This window comes from Halichoeres trimaculatus, unplaced genomic scaffold, assembly GCF_033239565.1.
Source record: "Halichoeres trimaculatus isolate MK-OKI-2021-1 unplaced genomic scaffold, fHalTri1.1 fHalTri1_scaffold_10, whole genome shotgun sequence".
In the NCBI taxonomy this organism is placed as follows: Eukaryota; Metazoa; Chordata; class Actinopteri; order Labriformes; family Labridae; genus Halichoeres; species Halichoeres trimaculatus.
Window position 1 is genome coordinate 33866074 of NW_027437187.1, and position 16420 is coordinate 33882493.

At 43.0% G+C, this 16420-nt stretch overlaps 2 protein-coding genes across 2 annotated transcripts in view; one reads left to right on the plus strand and one right to left on the minus strand.

Moving 5' to 3' along the window:
• The window catches only part of LOC141796118 (voltage-dependent calcium channel subunit alpha-2/delta-4-like), an 81843-nt gene that overhangs the window by 37331 nt on the left and 28092 nt on the right, over positions 1 to 16420 (plus strand). The gene's annotated exons all lie outside the window — the stretch shown is intronic.
• Positions 204 to 15961, minus strand: LOC141796120 (uncharacterized). Its single transcript, XM_074677061.1, has 4 exons — positions 15583 to 15961; positions 2605 to 2744; positions 1800 to 2483; positions 204 to 1486 (listed from the first exon to the last, which is right to left on the minus strand). The coding sequence occupies exons 2-4, from the start codon at positions 2648 to 2650 to the stop codon at positions 1005 to 1007; spliced, it is 1212 nt and encodes a 403-aa protein (XP_074533162.1). The 5' UTR covers positions 2651 to 2744; positions 15583 to 15961; the 3' UTR covers positions 204 to 1004.

Sequence of the window (16420 nt, forward strand, 5' to 3'; positions counted from 1 at the left end):
TAGAGTGAAACTAAAGTTGAGCAAACAACCCAAAGCCTTTATCGTGTGATCTGCGCTGTCGGTGCCTTCAGTTTGAGTTTGAATTTTGGGCTTTAAGGGTCGAGCTTCCTGCACCACAGACTAAAGCTTTCGTGATTTTACCGCTGAGTTGATGAGTTTTTAAGAAAGAACAAAAAAAACACTTTAGATAAATATAGAGTTTATTATCTTCAGCATGATTAACAGTCCTTGAAATAAAGACGTGGATGTGCTTATCACAGAAAAAAGGACGGACTAAACTCAAACACAAAGAAGTTACAGTCGATGATATCCTCACACACCTTGGGTTGGACTTTCAGACTTTGTTATCCCCAGAAGAACTGCTGACTTGACTGTTTTTTAAAGAGCTGTAGAATTTGTTTGTGCTGGATTGAAAGCTGCTGTAGCTCAAAGCCTGCCCTCTAGGTGGCAGTGTAGCTGTTTGAATGCAGTTTACCTCAGTGATGAAGCTTAAAGCAGCATTTCCCTGAAAGCAGCAGGACTCTAACTTCGTCTGATGTGTGGGTGTTAAAAAGGACGTCCACTTTTAAAGAGAGGGGATTATTTCTCAAATAAACGAGGTTAAAGGAAATATACACACAAAAATGATCAGGACAGAGACAAACTTTGTGCAGCAAACAACAGAGGAGGTGTCACAGATCCACAGATGTTTGGGAGCTTGTGCTTGTGGGAAGGAACAAAAAGGAGGTTTTATATTTTTAAAGAAGAAACAAAACGCACGGGTGAAGGAGAATCAAGGTGCAGAAGTGCCAAACTGCAGCTTCACAGGAGTTTAAGAGCTGGCTGTGAGATGCAGCACAGGGAATAACAATTCACAGAGCATCCATACATTAAAAGAGGTGCTGCAGCATTTCGCTTTCACTGAATCCTCTCGATCTGTTCGCCGAACAACCAGCTCCCCCCGCGGATTTCACAACAACCACAGAGCTGCAGGGATCCTCTCTGCAGACGTCGTCTCTGCAGGGTCAGAAGCTGCTGATGCGATACCCGTGTACTATGCCGCACGCCTCCTTCGGCGGCGACTCTTCCGGTGAGGTCGGAGATGACATTTGCCCGTCCTCAACGTCTGTGTCGGCTCCAGTATCAGCCATCAGAGGCTGACCGCGGTTCTTCATCTCCCTTTGGTACCTCGCCATGAGGGAGGCGTAGACGCAACCGTACGTCGCAGCCACCACCATCATGACGCACACCGTCCCGCAGATCACACCTGCGACTATTTGCGTGCCGTGTGCTCGGCGCACGCTGACTGGCCGGTAGCGTTGGCGTATACACTCGTCATTGCTGCTGATACGCCCGGGCGGGCAGGGAGGTCTGGTGGAGTAACCCGGCGCGCCCTCCTTGGTGGGACTCTGCAGACAGTAGTTGAACATCTCTGCTGGCACGCTGCGGATGTCTCTGCCCTTCAAATCCCCCGGGAGGCTGCACTGCATTGCATCTACCTGCCCATCTATAAAAGAGATGAAGGGAAAGAGCAGAGGAGGAGAGGAGGAAGGAAGGAGATGAAGGAGGAAGCAAACGGGGAGAGACAGGGGAGGATTGAGAGAGATGGAGGTCATTATATTCTTAGATGTCTTTGCTGAGCACACATCCATCCTGCAGAGCGGAGATTAATTGCTTCGATTAGACAGCTTTTGAAGTACAGGCGAAAATACAAAGCGATTTGCTCTGGTACGGTCTTAAAGGGCTCTAAGCCGGCTGCCAAAGACTATCAGCTTCACAGGATTTGAGATCTAGAGAGGCCTGCTAACGGCTCGGCTCACCCCTGTAAATCAACCACTCCATCCAGTGCTTAAAGTCCCTCAGCTTGCAGTCGCACTCCCAGGGATTCCCCGCCAGCTGGAGCTGCTGCAGCGCCACCAGAGGCTCGAAAGTGACTCTATCCAGGGCCACCAAACGGTTCCCAGCCAGGGACAGCCAGGCAAGTCTTGGGAGCGCATCCAGCAGACCTTTGGGCAGCCACAGGAAGCCGTTGAACGACAGGTCGAGCCCCCGCAGCCGCCACAGTCCCTGGAAAACCTCCTTGCTCACACCGATGCTCCCCTGGCTCCCGTTCAAGCCCTGGGAACCTTCTGTGCTGTTGTTGGGGTCGGAGGTCACCAGGCGCACCCCGAGGTAGTTGGCAGAGAGGTTTAACCATCGCAGACTGCTCAGGCCTGAGAGAGTCCCAGGCTGCAGGGTGGAGAAATGGTTCTGGGAAAGATCCAGGAGCTCCAGGTTGCTGAGGTTGGACAGCTCAGACGTCCCCAGAGATGACAGGTTGTTCTGGGGGAGGCGGAGGACGAGGGAGTCGTGGTCCAGCAGGGAGAGGATGGGCGTCAGGGAGACGAGGCCGACAGCAGAGCAGTCGGTGGTGTTACCGTAGCAGGTGCAGAGACCGGGACAGCCGTGGACTGAGTCCAGCAGTCCCAGTAGAAGTAGCGCCAGACTGGACAGAGCAGACCAGACTGCAAGAAACAAAGAGAAACAAGAATCATTACGACAGATTTATGGTCTGTCTGCACCTTAAAGAGGAAAACACCTTGAGCTCACTTCTCTCAGCGTGGAGGGTAAAGAGTCCAGACTCACCCAGACTCTCCAGGTGACTTTGTCCATGCTGGTCCCGGTTCTTCATGTCTTTCACCTGGACTCTCCTGCAGCTTCAGGCTCTCATCTGGCTGTCTTTGTTTGCTGTCGGTTCACACCAACGTCCAGCTGAGGAGAGAGTCCTGGGAGACAAACAAACAGAAGCAAAAGATTCAGATGATACTGCAGCACTAAAAGAGGAAAGAGCAGCTGGATTCAGTATTTCTAACTCCTTTAGTATTGGAAGGTTTGCTGCTATGAACAGTCTCACGTTTTCTGACTCAGTAGACTCAGCATCCTTAATGTTGAAGGAGGAATGCTTTAAGTTTTTTTGTTTTGCTTTGATCTGTTTTCACATGCGGCAAACATGAGCAACTTGACTTTTTGTTTTGAAAGAAATGCCTTTTTCGACTTATGTATGAATATTTTTTAAAGTATTCATCTCTGTGGTTACCAAAGGAGGCTATGTTTTTGGGAGAGTTTATCTGTCTGTGTGTCAGTCTAACAACATAACAACAACATAAAAACAACATAACTCAAAAACTAACGAACAAAATTTCAGCAAATATTCAAAACAGGATAAGAAAGAAGTGATTACATTTTGGATCCAGGACTTTTTTAAAGGATTCTTTATCATTGTGAGATAGGGCCGTTTTCACCATATGTGTACATAACTCCACGATAAATGGTTGGATTACTTTGAAAAACAATACAAGACAAGGTCACCATAATTTCTGACAGATGCAAAACGATCGTACGATCCAGATCCTGGCAATATTCTGGATACTAAGATCTGGAATATGTAATATGAACTGGGTCATCATCATTTTCAACACTGTCAGGAAACAAATTATCGTACAAACCTGCAACTAACACCAAATTGTAGCAGACAGTCTGCTGAAAGGGAGTATAACATTAAAGTAGGACTAAAGTGTTGGTGACAATCACAATGAATCACCTGCCCGAGGCCCAACTGGATTTAACTGCAGTCCCTTAAGTGTCCACTTGAGGCTGAATCCAAATACCAAAGAAACCACATACACATCTATTCAAAAAGCCAATCTTTAAAAAAAAAAAAAAACTAATCAGAAAAAAATATTTTTAGTACAAATAGCAAATTTTTCTATGGACACACACAGTGGGAGGTAACTTCATGATACGAGATCTGCAAATTTCATCACACTTAGGTAATACTTAGACAAAGTTTTTTCTTATTTCTTTAAAATTAGCTCATAACCATTTTAAAATAATGTCCAAATTTATTGTCGCAAGTCACAATTGGTAGGTTACTGTATTTTTTTCGAGTTTCTTTGAAATTTACTTCAAATCACAAGGTAAGACGGTGACGATTAGCAAATAATTTATTTGAAATTAAATCACAACCCACCACAAAATGTTTTTAGAAGTTTCCCAACGTTTCTGCTTCTCCCAGAGAAGCAGGTGATAAATAGCTTATTAGTTCTTGAAAACAGAAGTTAGTGAATAAGTTAAGTGAATAATTCAATTTCCCAATAAGCAGTTAATAGTTAGCTATTTGTTATTTAATTTCACCAAGTTCTTTAGCACTGAGTTTGTTGATCTACATAATTGAGATAAAATGAAAAATGATAAACCTTAATGATTAGGCCTATAATGTTTAACATGATACAACTGAAGGCTTCAGATGTGATATTCACCAAGAGTGGGCTTGGAAATTGGCCTTACCTGATTGTGATAGACACTGTGAGAACAGGGGCACAGCAAAAGACAATCTGGCCAGAAGTTATGTGCTAAATAAATAAGAAAAAACTTTGTCTTATTATTACCTAAGTGCAATGAAATTTAACTTTAAAGTAAAATGTTACCTAAATCTTTACTGTTGACAATGTTAGCATAAATAGAAGCAGAAACATTGTAGTTGTTAGCCAAGAAGCCAAAAGCATCTTAACCACCTTGACATCCAGCAAAACCAAAGTTAGGTTGATCCAGCATTTCGGCTTTAAAACTTAGCATCTGAAACCAATGGGTGTTGTCATAGAGATGGGTCCATGCGTTGTACACTCCACACCACAAGTCAGTTTAACTTTAACAAGAAAATATCTTGGAAAACAAGTTGTCTATCAGCTTCAGTTTGTCTCTCAATCTTTTTAAACCATGTCTCGAAAACAGTTGATTTTGACGTCAAAGGTTTTTCTGACCTTGAATTAGCCCCATCTGTTTTTAATGTGTTTTTATCTCTGAGGGGAGGAATCCATTTGCAGTCCATTACTGAAAAACTCCCCCCTGCAGTCTGGGGTATTTGTTATTCCTGCTCAGGTGAAAAAAGGTCCACTCAGAGCCACATGCTCCTCAGAAAACGGAGGCAGAGCGACAGTTTCTGGTTGTTAATGGTTTTCCTTTGTGACCTGGTTATCTCGTATTTGTACATTTTACAGTAGAGCATCCACTGCGAGGGATAATCCTCTCTGAGCTCTTGTAGACTTACTCTGAGTTCATTCAGCTTTTACACACTCTTCCTCTCATTCATCTCGTTGCTTCCAAACAAAAGTTTACTCAGTCACACTCTCATTTCTCCTTTCCATCTGTTCATCCCATCCAAGCTGATGATTTCTTTTCACAAGCTCATTTCTCAGACCTTCCAGTGACTGTAAAATGTGCAACTGGTGAGATTACGACGACTATTTCGCATGCACTGACTTAAAAAACATCAACAGCTTAGCTTCTGGCAGAGCTGATCTCCAGTAAACTGGCACTACAAGCCGGAGCTGTGCTGTATCTGCAGCCTTTCGCTTGTCCTCAATCCTCTCCACTCTTTAGATAACACACAAGGAGCCTCATGATGAGAAGAAATAATCCTCCGTGTTCTCAGCGGCGGAAAAGTCAATGCCAACTTTTTCCTCTGAACGCCCACTCGGTGTTCATGCATGGTGCAGGAACATCACACCGTCAGCATTGTTTTAGACTCAAGGAGAATGTTGATATTTCTGATGATCATCTGCCTCTCTAACGTTGATGTCTCTGGTAGTTGGAGGCGCTCAGTCATGCAGGGGAGAGTGTGCATGAGAGATAAAGCAGCAGAGGAAGAGAAGAGTGCTGTCACTCCATCATGAGTCTGTAGCTGCTATAAAGAGCCAGAGAAACGCTGCCTCAAGGTCTTTCTTTTGTTGCAGGCCTTTCTTTTGTTATGTTGGCACAATGATGCCAGTCACTCTGCTCCGGACTGCGTGAGGCAGGAAAGTGCCTTTAGGCCACAAGTGACATTAAAAAACAGGAGCGCCGACAGCACAGGTAGAGGATAGAGAAGGGACTGTGACTCTGAGAGCATCTGCTGTTAATTAAAATGATTGAGAATCCATATATTAAAAGAGCAAGCTCAGGAATCTGCTTCTAAGATACATGTGTGAATGTTGAACATGAGCTGAAAGCAGATTTCAAAGAAGAGTAGCTGACGACATCTCTTCTGAATGTACAGTGATCAAAACGCTTCAAATCACAGCATAAAGAAACATCTGTTTCTAAGCCCATGTTGCACTGAGTCGTCAGAGGCTGTGAGCTGAGCTGCTGCTGACTTTAACCACACTTGTTTCTGCAACACCTTCAAAAAGCACGCTGAGTTAGTCAGCTTCTTTTCAAATTTCAAGCAATCAAAATGTAAAATGTTTCTGTAAAAAAAAAATTGTCAGAAAAACAAGCTGTGTTCAAAACTCTGTTGGGCTCAAGGGGCTGCACACTGAGCTGCTGCAAAATAAGGTTCAGTATTCCTTTTCGTTTAACTTTTAAACAAATAGCCAGTTAAATCATTCAAATATGAAATTTTATTGTAAAAAGAAGTAAAATATGCATGTCATGTCTGCTATAATTATTCAACATCTTTTCAGTTAAATTCTTTATCTACTGAAAATACGAAGAAAAAAGTACAATGAGTAATAATTCAACTTAAGGAAAGTTTTAATCTTGCTTTGTGGTTGGGCTTTGTGGGCTGCACACTGAGCTGCTGTTAAATTATGCTAAAATAATGTACAACTTTGAACCATCTAGATGGTTACATTTGACACGAAATAAAAAAAAAAAGTCATGGATATCAAATCTAAAAGTTCTTCAAGAGTTTTTTTGAAATGCTCTTTGTTTAGGCTTGTGAGGCTGCTAGCTGAGATGCCAATTTCAGGTCAGCTCATGTTTACTATAACTAATCAACATCTTATCAGTTAAATTCTTTAATATCTGGGTACCATGAGTAATAATTTGACTTAGGGAAAGTTTTACCTTGCTTTGTGGTTGGGCTTAATGGGCTGCAAGCTGAGCTGCTGTTAAATTATCTTATAATAATTTCCGACTTTGAACCATCTAGATGGTTACATTTGAAACAAATTAAGAGAGTAATGGGCATCAAATCTAAAGGTTCTTTAAAGAGTGTTTGGTTTTGCTCTGTGTTTGGGTTTGAGGGGCTGCTAGCTGAGATGCCAGCTTATGTCTGCCATAATTAATCAACACCCTATCAGTTAAATTCTTCAACATCTGGGTACCATGAGTAATGATTCAACTCAAGGAAAGTTTTGTCATACTTTGCGGTTGGGATTTATGGGATTTATGGGCTGCAAACTGAGCTACTGCCAACTTTAATTCCCCATTTCTGCCTTTCTGCTGCTCTTTCTCGCTGAACTATAACGCAACACATCTTCAGTTTGAGCATGAGCTGCCTGAGCTCTGAGCTTTTCTGAATTGCAGCGTCTCACTTTGTCTCTGTCATCTCACATCTTCTCCTCATATCCATGCTGAGCTCTCATCCAATGAGCACACCGCTCTCACCCACAGTAGTTTGCGAGCAAGATTGACATTTATCATTGTCAATAGCAGCAAATGAGTTAAGTATTGAATCTTGAAGCAGAGCTGCTGCTGAATAGAGATCAGTTTATTTCATTCTTAAGTCTTTCATATATGTTAAACCCTTCCCCTAGATATAAGAATACAACTAAAAACAAGATTAAATATCAGAAAATGAATTAAAATCCCTGAGAAGACAAGCTTTTGGTGTTTGACCGAAGCATCTTCTCATTTGAATCATCAATCCGGGAGAAAGCGATTAGTTTGAACTTATAAGAGTTTATGCTTTAAAAATACAGACTGAGTAGCTGTTGTTGATCAGTAAAAACTGCAGTTCTCTCTTTCAGCTGTCACAGCACACTGTCAGACAGATGGGCTTGGACCCGTGGCTCGTTGGTGTAAATCATCCCTCAAGCTCTCGTCCTAGTTTCTGTCCACTGTCCTCTCAGCACAATAAAAGCCAAATGATCCTAAAATAAAATCTGAGTTGGGGAAACTGCCAGTGTTTTAATAAGAACAGATAGTCAGTCGTGTTTTGTAATCTGACTCTCATCTCGAGACAACAAACACTAAAGCTCTGAGATGTTTCTCAGGTGCTGCTTTCTGACCTGTATGGATTTACTTCTTATATCAAGACATTCATTCCTAATCCGCCTCCGAACGAGGAGCTTCTTTGACCTGCCGCTCCAAACAAGATCTGTCAGGCTTCAAGCCTCTGCACTTCTTCCTCACAGGCCTCTTTTCAGAGTCGTTACTTTGCAGGAAAACAAAACTAGTTCAGTTATTAGCAAAGAATGAAACATGTGGAAGAGCTTTTAAAGATGTGTAAAAAAAAAAAAAAAAAAGAAAGAAGACGCTGACTGACAGCTGTCCGTCACTTCACGTCTAATTCTGCGCCCTGTAAGAGGATGAGTGAGTGTCCTATGAAGAGGACGACCTCTGACCCTCCTCCCTGTCTGATGCTTGTAACAACAGATTGATGTTACATCACAGAGCATGTTGTGGATACAGAGGAAAGGATTTCCACCAAACAAGATACGTCCTCACCTAATCCCACAGAACGGACCCCATTATGATGTCCACGCTGACACACTTTGACAGTAATGTGCAGCCATTGCTTCCAAACCCTGCACTTGCCCCCCGTTGCATGAATTCACACACCATTAAACGTGTTAAGCTTGAAGGCGAGGAGCCAAACAAAGCGAGCGTAGAGGTCTGAATGTCATCTTCTGTTTAACAGAGCTGAAGTCGCTCCTGGCTACTTTTCCTCCTATTCATCCTCTCTTTTGCTCTGTGTGTTCATCCCTCTCTCCTCTCTGCTCGCTCGTGACTTTTAAGGACGCCACGGCCAGCTCAGGCGCTGCTGGGTGTAGGTCAAGAAGATGTCAGATTCACTCAAACCTGACCCAGTAGGTGTATCAGTGGAGTACAGAGTCTGCCCACGCTTTGAGGAAGAGCTCTGTCTTCAGCACTGTATAGGTTTTATTTTTAAAATGATTATGTCTCTGTTCTGAATGTCTTATGAAACCAGCCTGTAAAGATAGCCAGCATCAGTTAAAAACATTTATAGATTAACATTTCCTCTCTTGTCCTGGATCTATCTCGATATTTCTCCCTCGGTCGAATCAGGCCTTTGAAACTCTTCTTAAAGGAGCTGTAAAGAGTTTGAAAGTGATCTTGAAAAAGTCTCCCTTTTAGATGTTTGCCCGATCATAATCCACACTTTAAAATGAGATTCATGGCACGTCTATGACAACACCACACCGGCTGACGAAGTTTAGTAGAGGGAAGAGAGATCTGTGTTTTTCTCTGCTGAAAACGATTTCTGAGATTAATTTTGTAGTGATGGTGGACACTGGAGCCTAACTGTCAGACAGAAAAAGGACAGAAGAGCAGAAGAGCAGAAGAAAGATAGACTTGAGAGTCTGTCAATAAAATAAAGAGTGAGGTTACGTTAGCTCTACTTGTTAGATGACTGACAGAACATAACCAGGCTTCACTAACGTTACAGACGTCAGGAACTGACAGTTTGCTTGTTGACATGTTAGCCTATGGATACATCATAGCACTGGGCTGCTGATAGCGCTACACATAGTTGCCTACTGACGTACAGTACAAAAATGTTTGCTGATGTCACGTTTCAAACAACAGCGCTACGCAACTGTACTAATAAGTACCTTACCCCGGTAAAAAGTTGTCTTGAGCAAAGAAAATTTGTTCCAAAACGAACACACCCGTGGTGAAAGTCACATCTTTACAACAGTGTGCGTGAGACTCTGGGCCAGAAGGTGGCAAGGCAGTCCGATTAAAACAGATACCTTCTTTAAACACAGACTGATGGATCACCGTGGAGCAGAAACTAATGAATTTCTCACCAAATGTCTGTTCTTTGAATATCTCAAGCATAATACCGAGTGAAATCCTAAAATAGAAGCCATATATTGGTCTTAAAAAACTTCATTGTGGCATAAAAAGCCAAAAATATTCTTCTCAGAACTGTATTGATGCAAACATGTATGTTTAAAATGTTGATAACACAGAATTGGTTGGTTTGTTCATCATTCAAAACTGGCATTGAACCAGAAACAGTGTCCAGTGTGTCCTGGTCTCTAAAGGACACTTCAGAGAGGGTTTTTTTTAAGGGCTTTTAGGTTTTAGGTTTCAATCTGGAGAAACCTTGGAACAAAAGGTCAGGGGCCAAAACCAAAATCAGATGGACATGATCCTCAGGCTCTCAGACAGCACTGCTTTAAAAACAGACATGACTCTGTAGTGGAAGTCGCCGCATGGGCTCCAAATTATATCCAAGAAACATTGGATTCTGAAAGCTGATTCATGCTTGATGTGTCCGCTGGGTCGGTGCAGCTTCGTGCGGAAATGACGAGAGCCTTATTTAGCGGTGTTTTTGTGTGAAAGTAACGCGCTGAAAATTCTTTAAATAAAGCGTGAATGCAGACCCATATCAGATTTTTTCGGTGGGAGTCCGTTTATTTGTGTTTTTGGTCAAGTAAAATATGGCCCCTTCTGAGTGCAGAGGAAACCTGCAGAGGAGCAGGGAGGGGGTGTTTGGTGCGTGCGCCCTGGGCTTCTGCTGCACAAAAACACTGCTGTAGGGGTAATTTCTGCCCTAAACCTTGTGATAGAACCCAACTTGTTCCTTCCAGGAGTATCACTTTAAAGTCTGACTTTTGGGTTGTTTCATTGCTCCAAAAGGTGAGGTGACATACCATATATGTTCATGTGGGGCATGAAAATCGATAATCAAAGCATTTAAATCAATATCAAACTGAATCAAATCAAGATTGAATCGATATTGAACTGAATCAGGATTCAGATTCAGATTCAGTCAGTGAGTTTGGCAGGAAATCAAAATCAAATCAACTTGTGAGGTTCCTGGCAATACCCAGCCCTAATCCTGACATATCTGTCCGTGGCTCCATCAATGCTAAACGAACAGGTTTAAAAGCAACATCCAGAAAATCACTTTTTCAGTAGAGCCCTTGAATATTTCTGGGAGACAATGCCAGACCATCTTCTGAAAGATTCAACACCACTAGGCTTTAAATCCAGGTGCTAAACAGTTGATCAGTCTTTTCACATGTTGGATAGTCCTCTGTGTCTGCCAGGGCTGAACAATTCATCGATTTGAAACCAACATTACAATGTAAATGAATGCAATTTTCAAATCCCAAAGGCTGCCATTTGAAAAAAAAAAAAAAGTTTCATGTACACAGACCGGGCGGGAATGAAGTAACTTGTACTCGTTCTTCCTTAAAACCTGCAAAAGTCAAAATGCTGTTTTTTCTGGCAAAAAAACCCCTCTGAGCTACAGAGATTTGTTAAGCCGCGTTTCCAACAAGCAGTTCGGGTCGGTTCGTCTCGGTACCGTGCGCTTTTAGCGGCGTTTCCACTGACTCATCCCGGGACGGATCTCTAGAAACCGAGACGGGCTGTCCCACTTTTTTGGGACCCTTTCGTATGGGTGCCAGACTGAACCGATCCGCTCTCTGAAGGTGGAGCTACAACACTGCAGACGGTTGATTGGTCAAAAGAATCGTCACTTACCCCGACAGCGGCTGCATTTCTCCTGGCGGCTCACAGACTTCTCTGAAACGAAGCTTGATTGAACTTTGTAACAGAGAGCTACATGAAAATCACAGAGAGGACGAAATGCTGCATGTCTTCCATCCGTGCTCTTTGTTTACTGTGTCGCGTTTTCGTCTTCGTTGGATTTAATAGCGGGGTAAGCTGCTACGGCGTCGCGCTATTGTTTACCAGCTGCGGTTTCCGGCATCCGGCTTACACGCCGCCCACCACGAGAGGGCACAGTTTGCTGTGGAAACGCAAATGGGATGAGACTTAACTGGCCCAAACCGTCCCAAACCGTACTGAACCGACCCAGACTGCTTGGTGGAAACGCAGCTTTAGTCTTACTGACAACTGGAGGGAAGTAAAATTTCGCAGTGTTCCTTTTTTTTTTCAATTAAGAAGTGCAAGAAATACTTGTTTAAATGTTATCAGTATCCTTTGTCGTGTTAGTCGTACTATAAAATGACTTAAAGCTTGTGTTAAGTGAAGAATGCAAAAGATAACACCCCCCCCCCCCCCCCCCCCCCCCCCCAAAAAAAAAGATAAAAAAAAATCGTATGCTAAATCGCAATCGCAATATTGGTCCAAAAAATCGCAATTAGATTATTCCCCAAAACCGTTCAGCCTTAGTGTCTGCCATGCATTCACCTCAGTCTGATCCGTAAGAACCAAAGAGATCCTTTCTTGTTCTTTCACTGATGTTTCTTGTTTTTACCCTCTGTACCGACACCTGCTCCTGGCCTCATCCTCAGCCCGGGCAGAAATCCAGCACTTTTTAGAGACCTTGGAGCTGTCCATGGTCGCCCCTCTGGATGATCCTCCTTGAGTTTTGGGTGCTGTTAAACCAGCTTGTAAAAAAAAGCACCACACAGCAGAGGCCGGTCACAGATTAAAAATGTGTTTTCAATCCCAGAACAGGGACAGACACCTGTTTGGGGTCCAGATGGTGTCGGAACAACCAGTCCACACCCTATCCCCTCCTCCTCCTCCTCTTCTTATGTTTATTGTTTTGTCATTATTCTACATCTACTGTTTTTATTAGAAGTTTGCTTTAACACACACTCTGAGCTGAGCACTTGCTGCTCGAGCCGTCGGCAGCAACACGCCCCTGAAAGCGTTTTTATCTCAAACTCAGCTGTTTGGATTTTATCGTAGATCTCCTGCCGTGTGTGATGCTCCTGCTTCATCTGCAGTGCAACGCTCGGCTCTTCTGGGCTCTAACTCAGCATCCTGCTGGCTGCCTAATGGCCTCTGACAGGCAGACCCCCCATCCCGCCATCCCCCCCCTGTGGCTGCACTTTTCCTCCAAACAGCCTGAGATCGAGTCAGCTGGATGTTTGGTCCAAAAGGCTGCGAGCACAGATACGTTCACTGCAGCATCCTCACTGAGGAGGGACGAGCAGGGCGAGATCACGCCTACATGTTTTTAGACTCTCACACTGATAGTAGACATTAAATCACCACTCCTCTCCTTTCAGACTTATTTAACCATCTTTTTAACATTGATTTGGAGAGTTGAGCTTTATCTGAACTTTTTAAATATTCATACCAAGCAGCTAAACGGGTGCAGCGTCTCCTAAAGGGAGACTTCAGGACAGAGACTAGTGTAAGTGAGGCTAGAAAATTTCTCTTTTCGAGCAAAAAATGGACGTCATCTTTCTCAGCTCGAAGTGAGGTCTCCACAAAAACTGCTCCCCCTGGTGGCTGGCTGCGGTATAGGTCAAAAAAATCCATCTCCCCAGTCATTCCAGCTGGGCTGTCGTCAAAACTTATAATATAAATACACCTCGTAGAAAAGTTTCTCAAGTCTGGTTGTTGTGCTGATTTGAAGATATTATTTGGCTGCCTTGTATCCAACTCCTCTTTTTTTCTGAAAAGTTTCGTTTCCATTAGTTATAAGAGGTTAAAAATTATGCTTTACGTCACGTTTAACAGTGATTGACAGCTGACTTTCTAGTGTATTATTGGGGGAAATTGTAAAATACGTGAGGAAGGAGAGCCAAAAAGTGATTAGACTCTCAAAAGGAGTCTGGCTCCATTCAGATTCTCCCAGAATCCCTCACAGCCTGTGCAGACGGCTGCACCTGTGACGGGGGAATTTTGGCTTCAAAACCGTACAATGCTAAATGGTGAAGCCATGCGGTCCACTCTATATACAGTCTATAGCTGCGTTTCCACCAAGCAGTCCAGTTCGGTTCAGTTAAGCCTGATCCTGTTTGTGTTTCCACAGCAAACTGTGCCGTCTCATGGTAGGCAGCGTGTAAGCTGGATGCCGAAAGCCCCAGTTGTTAAATAATAGCGTGACGCCGTAGCAGCGCGACACAGTTTACCCTGCTAATAAATCCAACAAAGAAGAAAAATGTGTCACAGTAAACAAAGGGCAACGATGGAAGACATGCAGCATTTCGTCCTCTCTGTGATTGGCATGTAGCTCTTTGATACAAAGTGCAATAAAGTTTTGTTTCAGAGAAGTCTGTGTGCAGCCAGGAGAAATGCTGCAGTTGTTGCGGGGTAATCGACGATTCCTTTGACCAATCAACGGTCTGCAGTGTTGTAGCTCCACCTTCAGAGAGCGGATCGGTTCAGTCTGGCACCCATACGAAAGGGTCCCAAAAAGTGGGACGGCTCGTCTCGGTTATTTGGGGATCTGTGCCGGGATTAATTAGTGGAAATGCCACAAACGGCTTATGACCAGGACAAGTTTCACTGTTACTGTTGCGAGTGCCACTGTTAGCTTGCTTCGCCAACAAAACCTCAGAAACGAATGAGCAAACCACAACAGAAAATTTCCCTGACTCAGGTTTAATTCATTCACTGATAAAAATGTGGATTTACAAATCTTCTCTTCTTTAAGACCTTAAGATGTTATGAGATTGAAATGTGATTAATTAGATTAATTAATTACAAATCCTGTGATTAATTAGGTAATTTTTTTAATTGCCTGACAGCACTAGTTCAAATTGTTCTTAGCTCACTCTTTCCTCAATAGATCCAGCTTTGAAATCCTGCTGTCAAGAGGAGAAGGACTCTTAAAGTGACCTTGAAATAGTCTCACTTTTATATATTTGTCTGTTTATAATTCACAATTAAAACTGAGATTAATAGCAACAAAATGGGTTATTTCTGAATGCTGTTTCTCAGTATTCATAGTCTCAAACAGAGCTAGCTTTTGTGATGCGGTTTCCTTCTGCACTCCAGTCTTGGCTGAGCCATCAGAGAGGGTTTTTTTAACAGACAAATATGGAGGTTTAATGTAAAATTTTGTAGTTTACTTCTTTACAGCTCCAGCAGGAAGCAGGAAGACACTGCGGCAGCTTAACTACAGTGTGCCAAAAAGGGCAAAATGGCACTGAATCTGAAAAACAGCCTCAAATTCAAGAGCAGCACAGACTGTTACAGCCCCCAAATCTTAAATATTGATGTTTTCTGCACATAAATTAAGAGAAACAACCAGGAAGTGCAGAATATTCTTCTGCAACTACTTTAAAAATGGATTGCACTTCAGTTTTTGTAAGCAGGGTTGAATTGTTTGCTGAAACTCAGCCTTGAGTGACAGAGGAGAGATCCTTACGGTTTTTGGTATTTGAATTGCAAAGTCAACTTGTTAAAATCTTGTGCTGCAGAATTTAGATTCTTTTTCCTTCAAGACAGTGGAAAAACTGAAATCTTATCAAGTGTTTTGTCTTATTTTGAGAGGAAAATGTCTTTTTAGACTTAATATGAGCCACATTCACCTGACCAGTCCAGGACATTTTTTCCTGTTCCATTGGCAGATTTTTTTACTTGTTAAAAGCAATTCAGACCTCGTTTTTGTCCTTTTAATAATTTGAAACAAGACATTTTTCTGGACTGATCAGTTGAATGTGGCTCATATTACGTATAATAAGACAATTTTTTACTTAAAATAAGACAAAAACACTTTATAAGATTTCAGTTTTTTGCAAACAGACTGAAGTACGCCAAAGTGTCTGCATGATCCTGTAGTGGACACACACATAAAGGTGCACGGACCAAAACACACACTCTCTCTAGCTGTCAAAGGCACATGCTCATTATGTGCATTCAGTATCTACACACACTCACGCCGCTCACCATCTGCTGCTGCTCCAGCCTCCAAAACAGAGAGAGGAAACACACACCGCTCTTCTTCTGCTTCATCTGCAGCCGCCACAAAAGAAGCCAAAAAATCTGTACTGAAGACGCACTGAGGCTCCTCAGTCACTGATACAAAACCTAAAATCTGTCTTTAAAATCTCAGAATCTCAGTCCAGGAACCAGACTTGTCTTCAAGGACAGAAACTGTCACAGGAGCTTCAGTCCTCTGAGAACAGAATCTGAGAACCTCTCAAGACCAGAAACCAAGAGCTGGACTGGAGCTTTATTCCAGATCAACGCCGCTTGTTGTCATCCTCCTCGTCTTCGTCCTCATCACTGCTCTCGCAGCTTCCTCAGAGCTCCGTCCAACACACACCCAGCCCGCTGACTGAAGGAGAGCAAGCCTGTGTGTGTGTGTTTAAGAGAGAGGGAGGGAGGGAGCCACATGCTGGAGCTGAGCGGCCTCTAATGGTGTATATAAGTGTGTGTGGATGAGTGTGTGTGTGTGTGTGTGCAGTGTGTGCTCTGTTGTAGTGAGTGTGTAAAGGCATTAAAGCAGTTTGTCAGAAATAGTAACAGCAGAGTGAGCTGCTGCAGGCTGAGCTCTGAATGAATGAAGAAAGCTTTTGTTTACAGTCGCACAGCAAACCACGCCATGTGGTCCACAACTTTGAGAGAAAGACTGAGAGATACAATTCCTATCAGACTGCCCAGTACCGTAAATATCAGTGTATAGGTCAAAATTAAATGATTGATTTTGATCTGAAAAGTTTGATGCAAAGAAAGAAAGAAAGAAAGAAAGAAGGAAAGAAAGAAAGAAAGAAAAAGATATGGT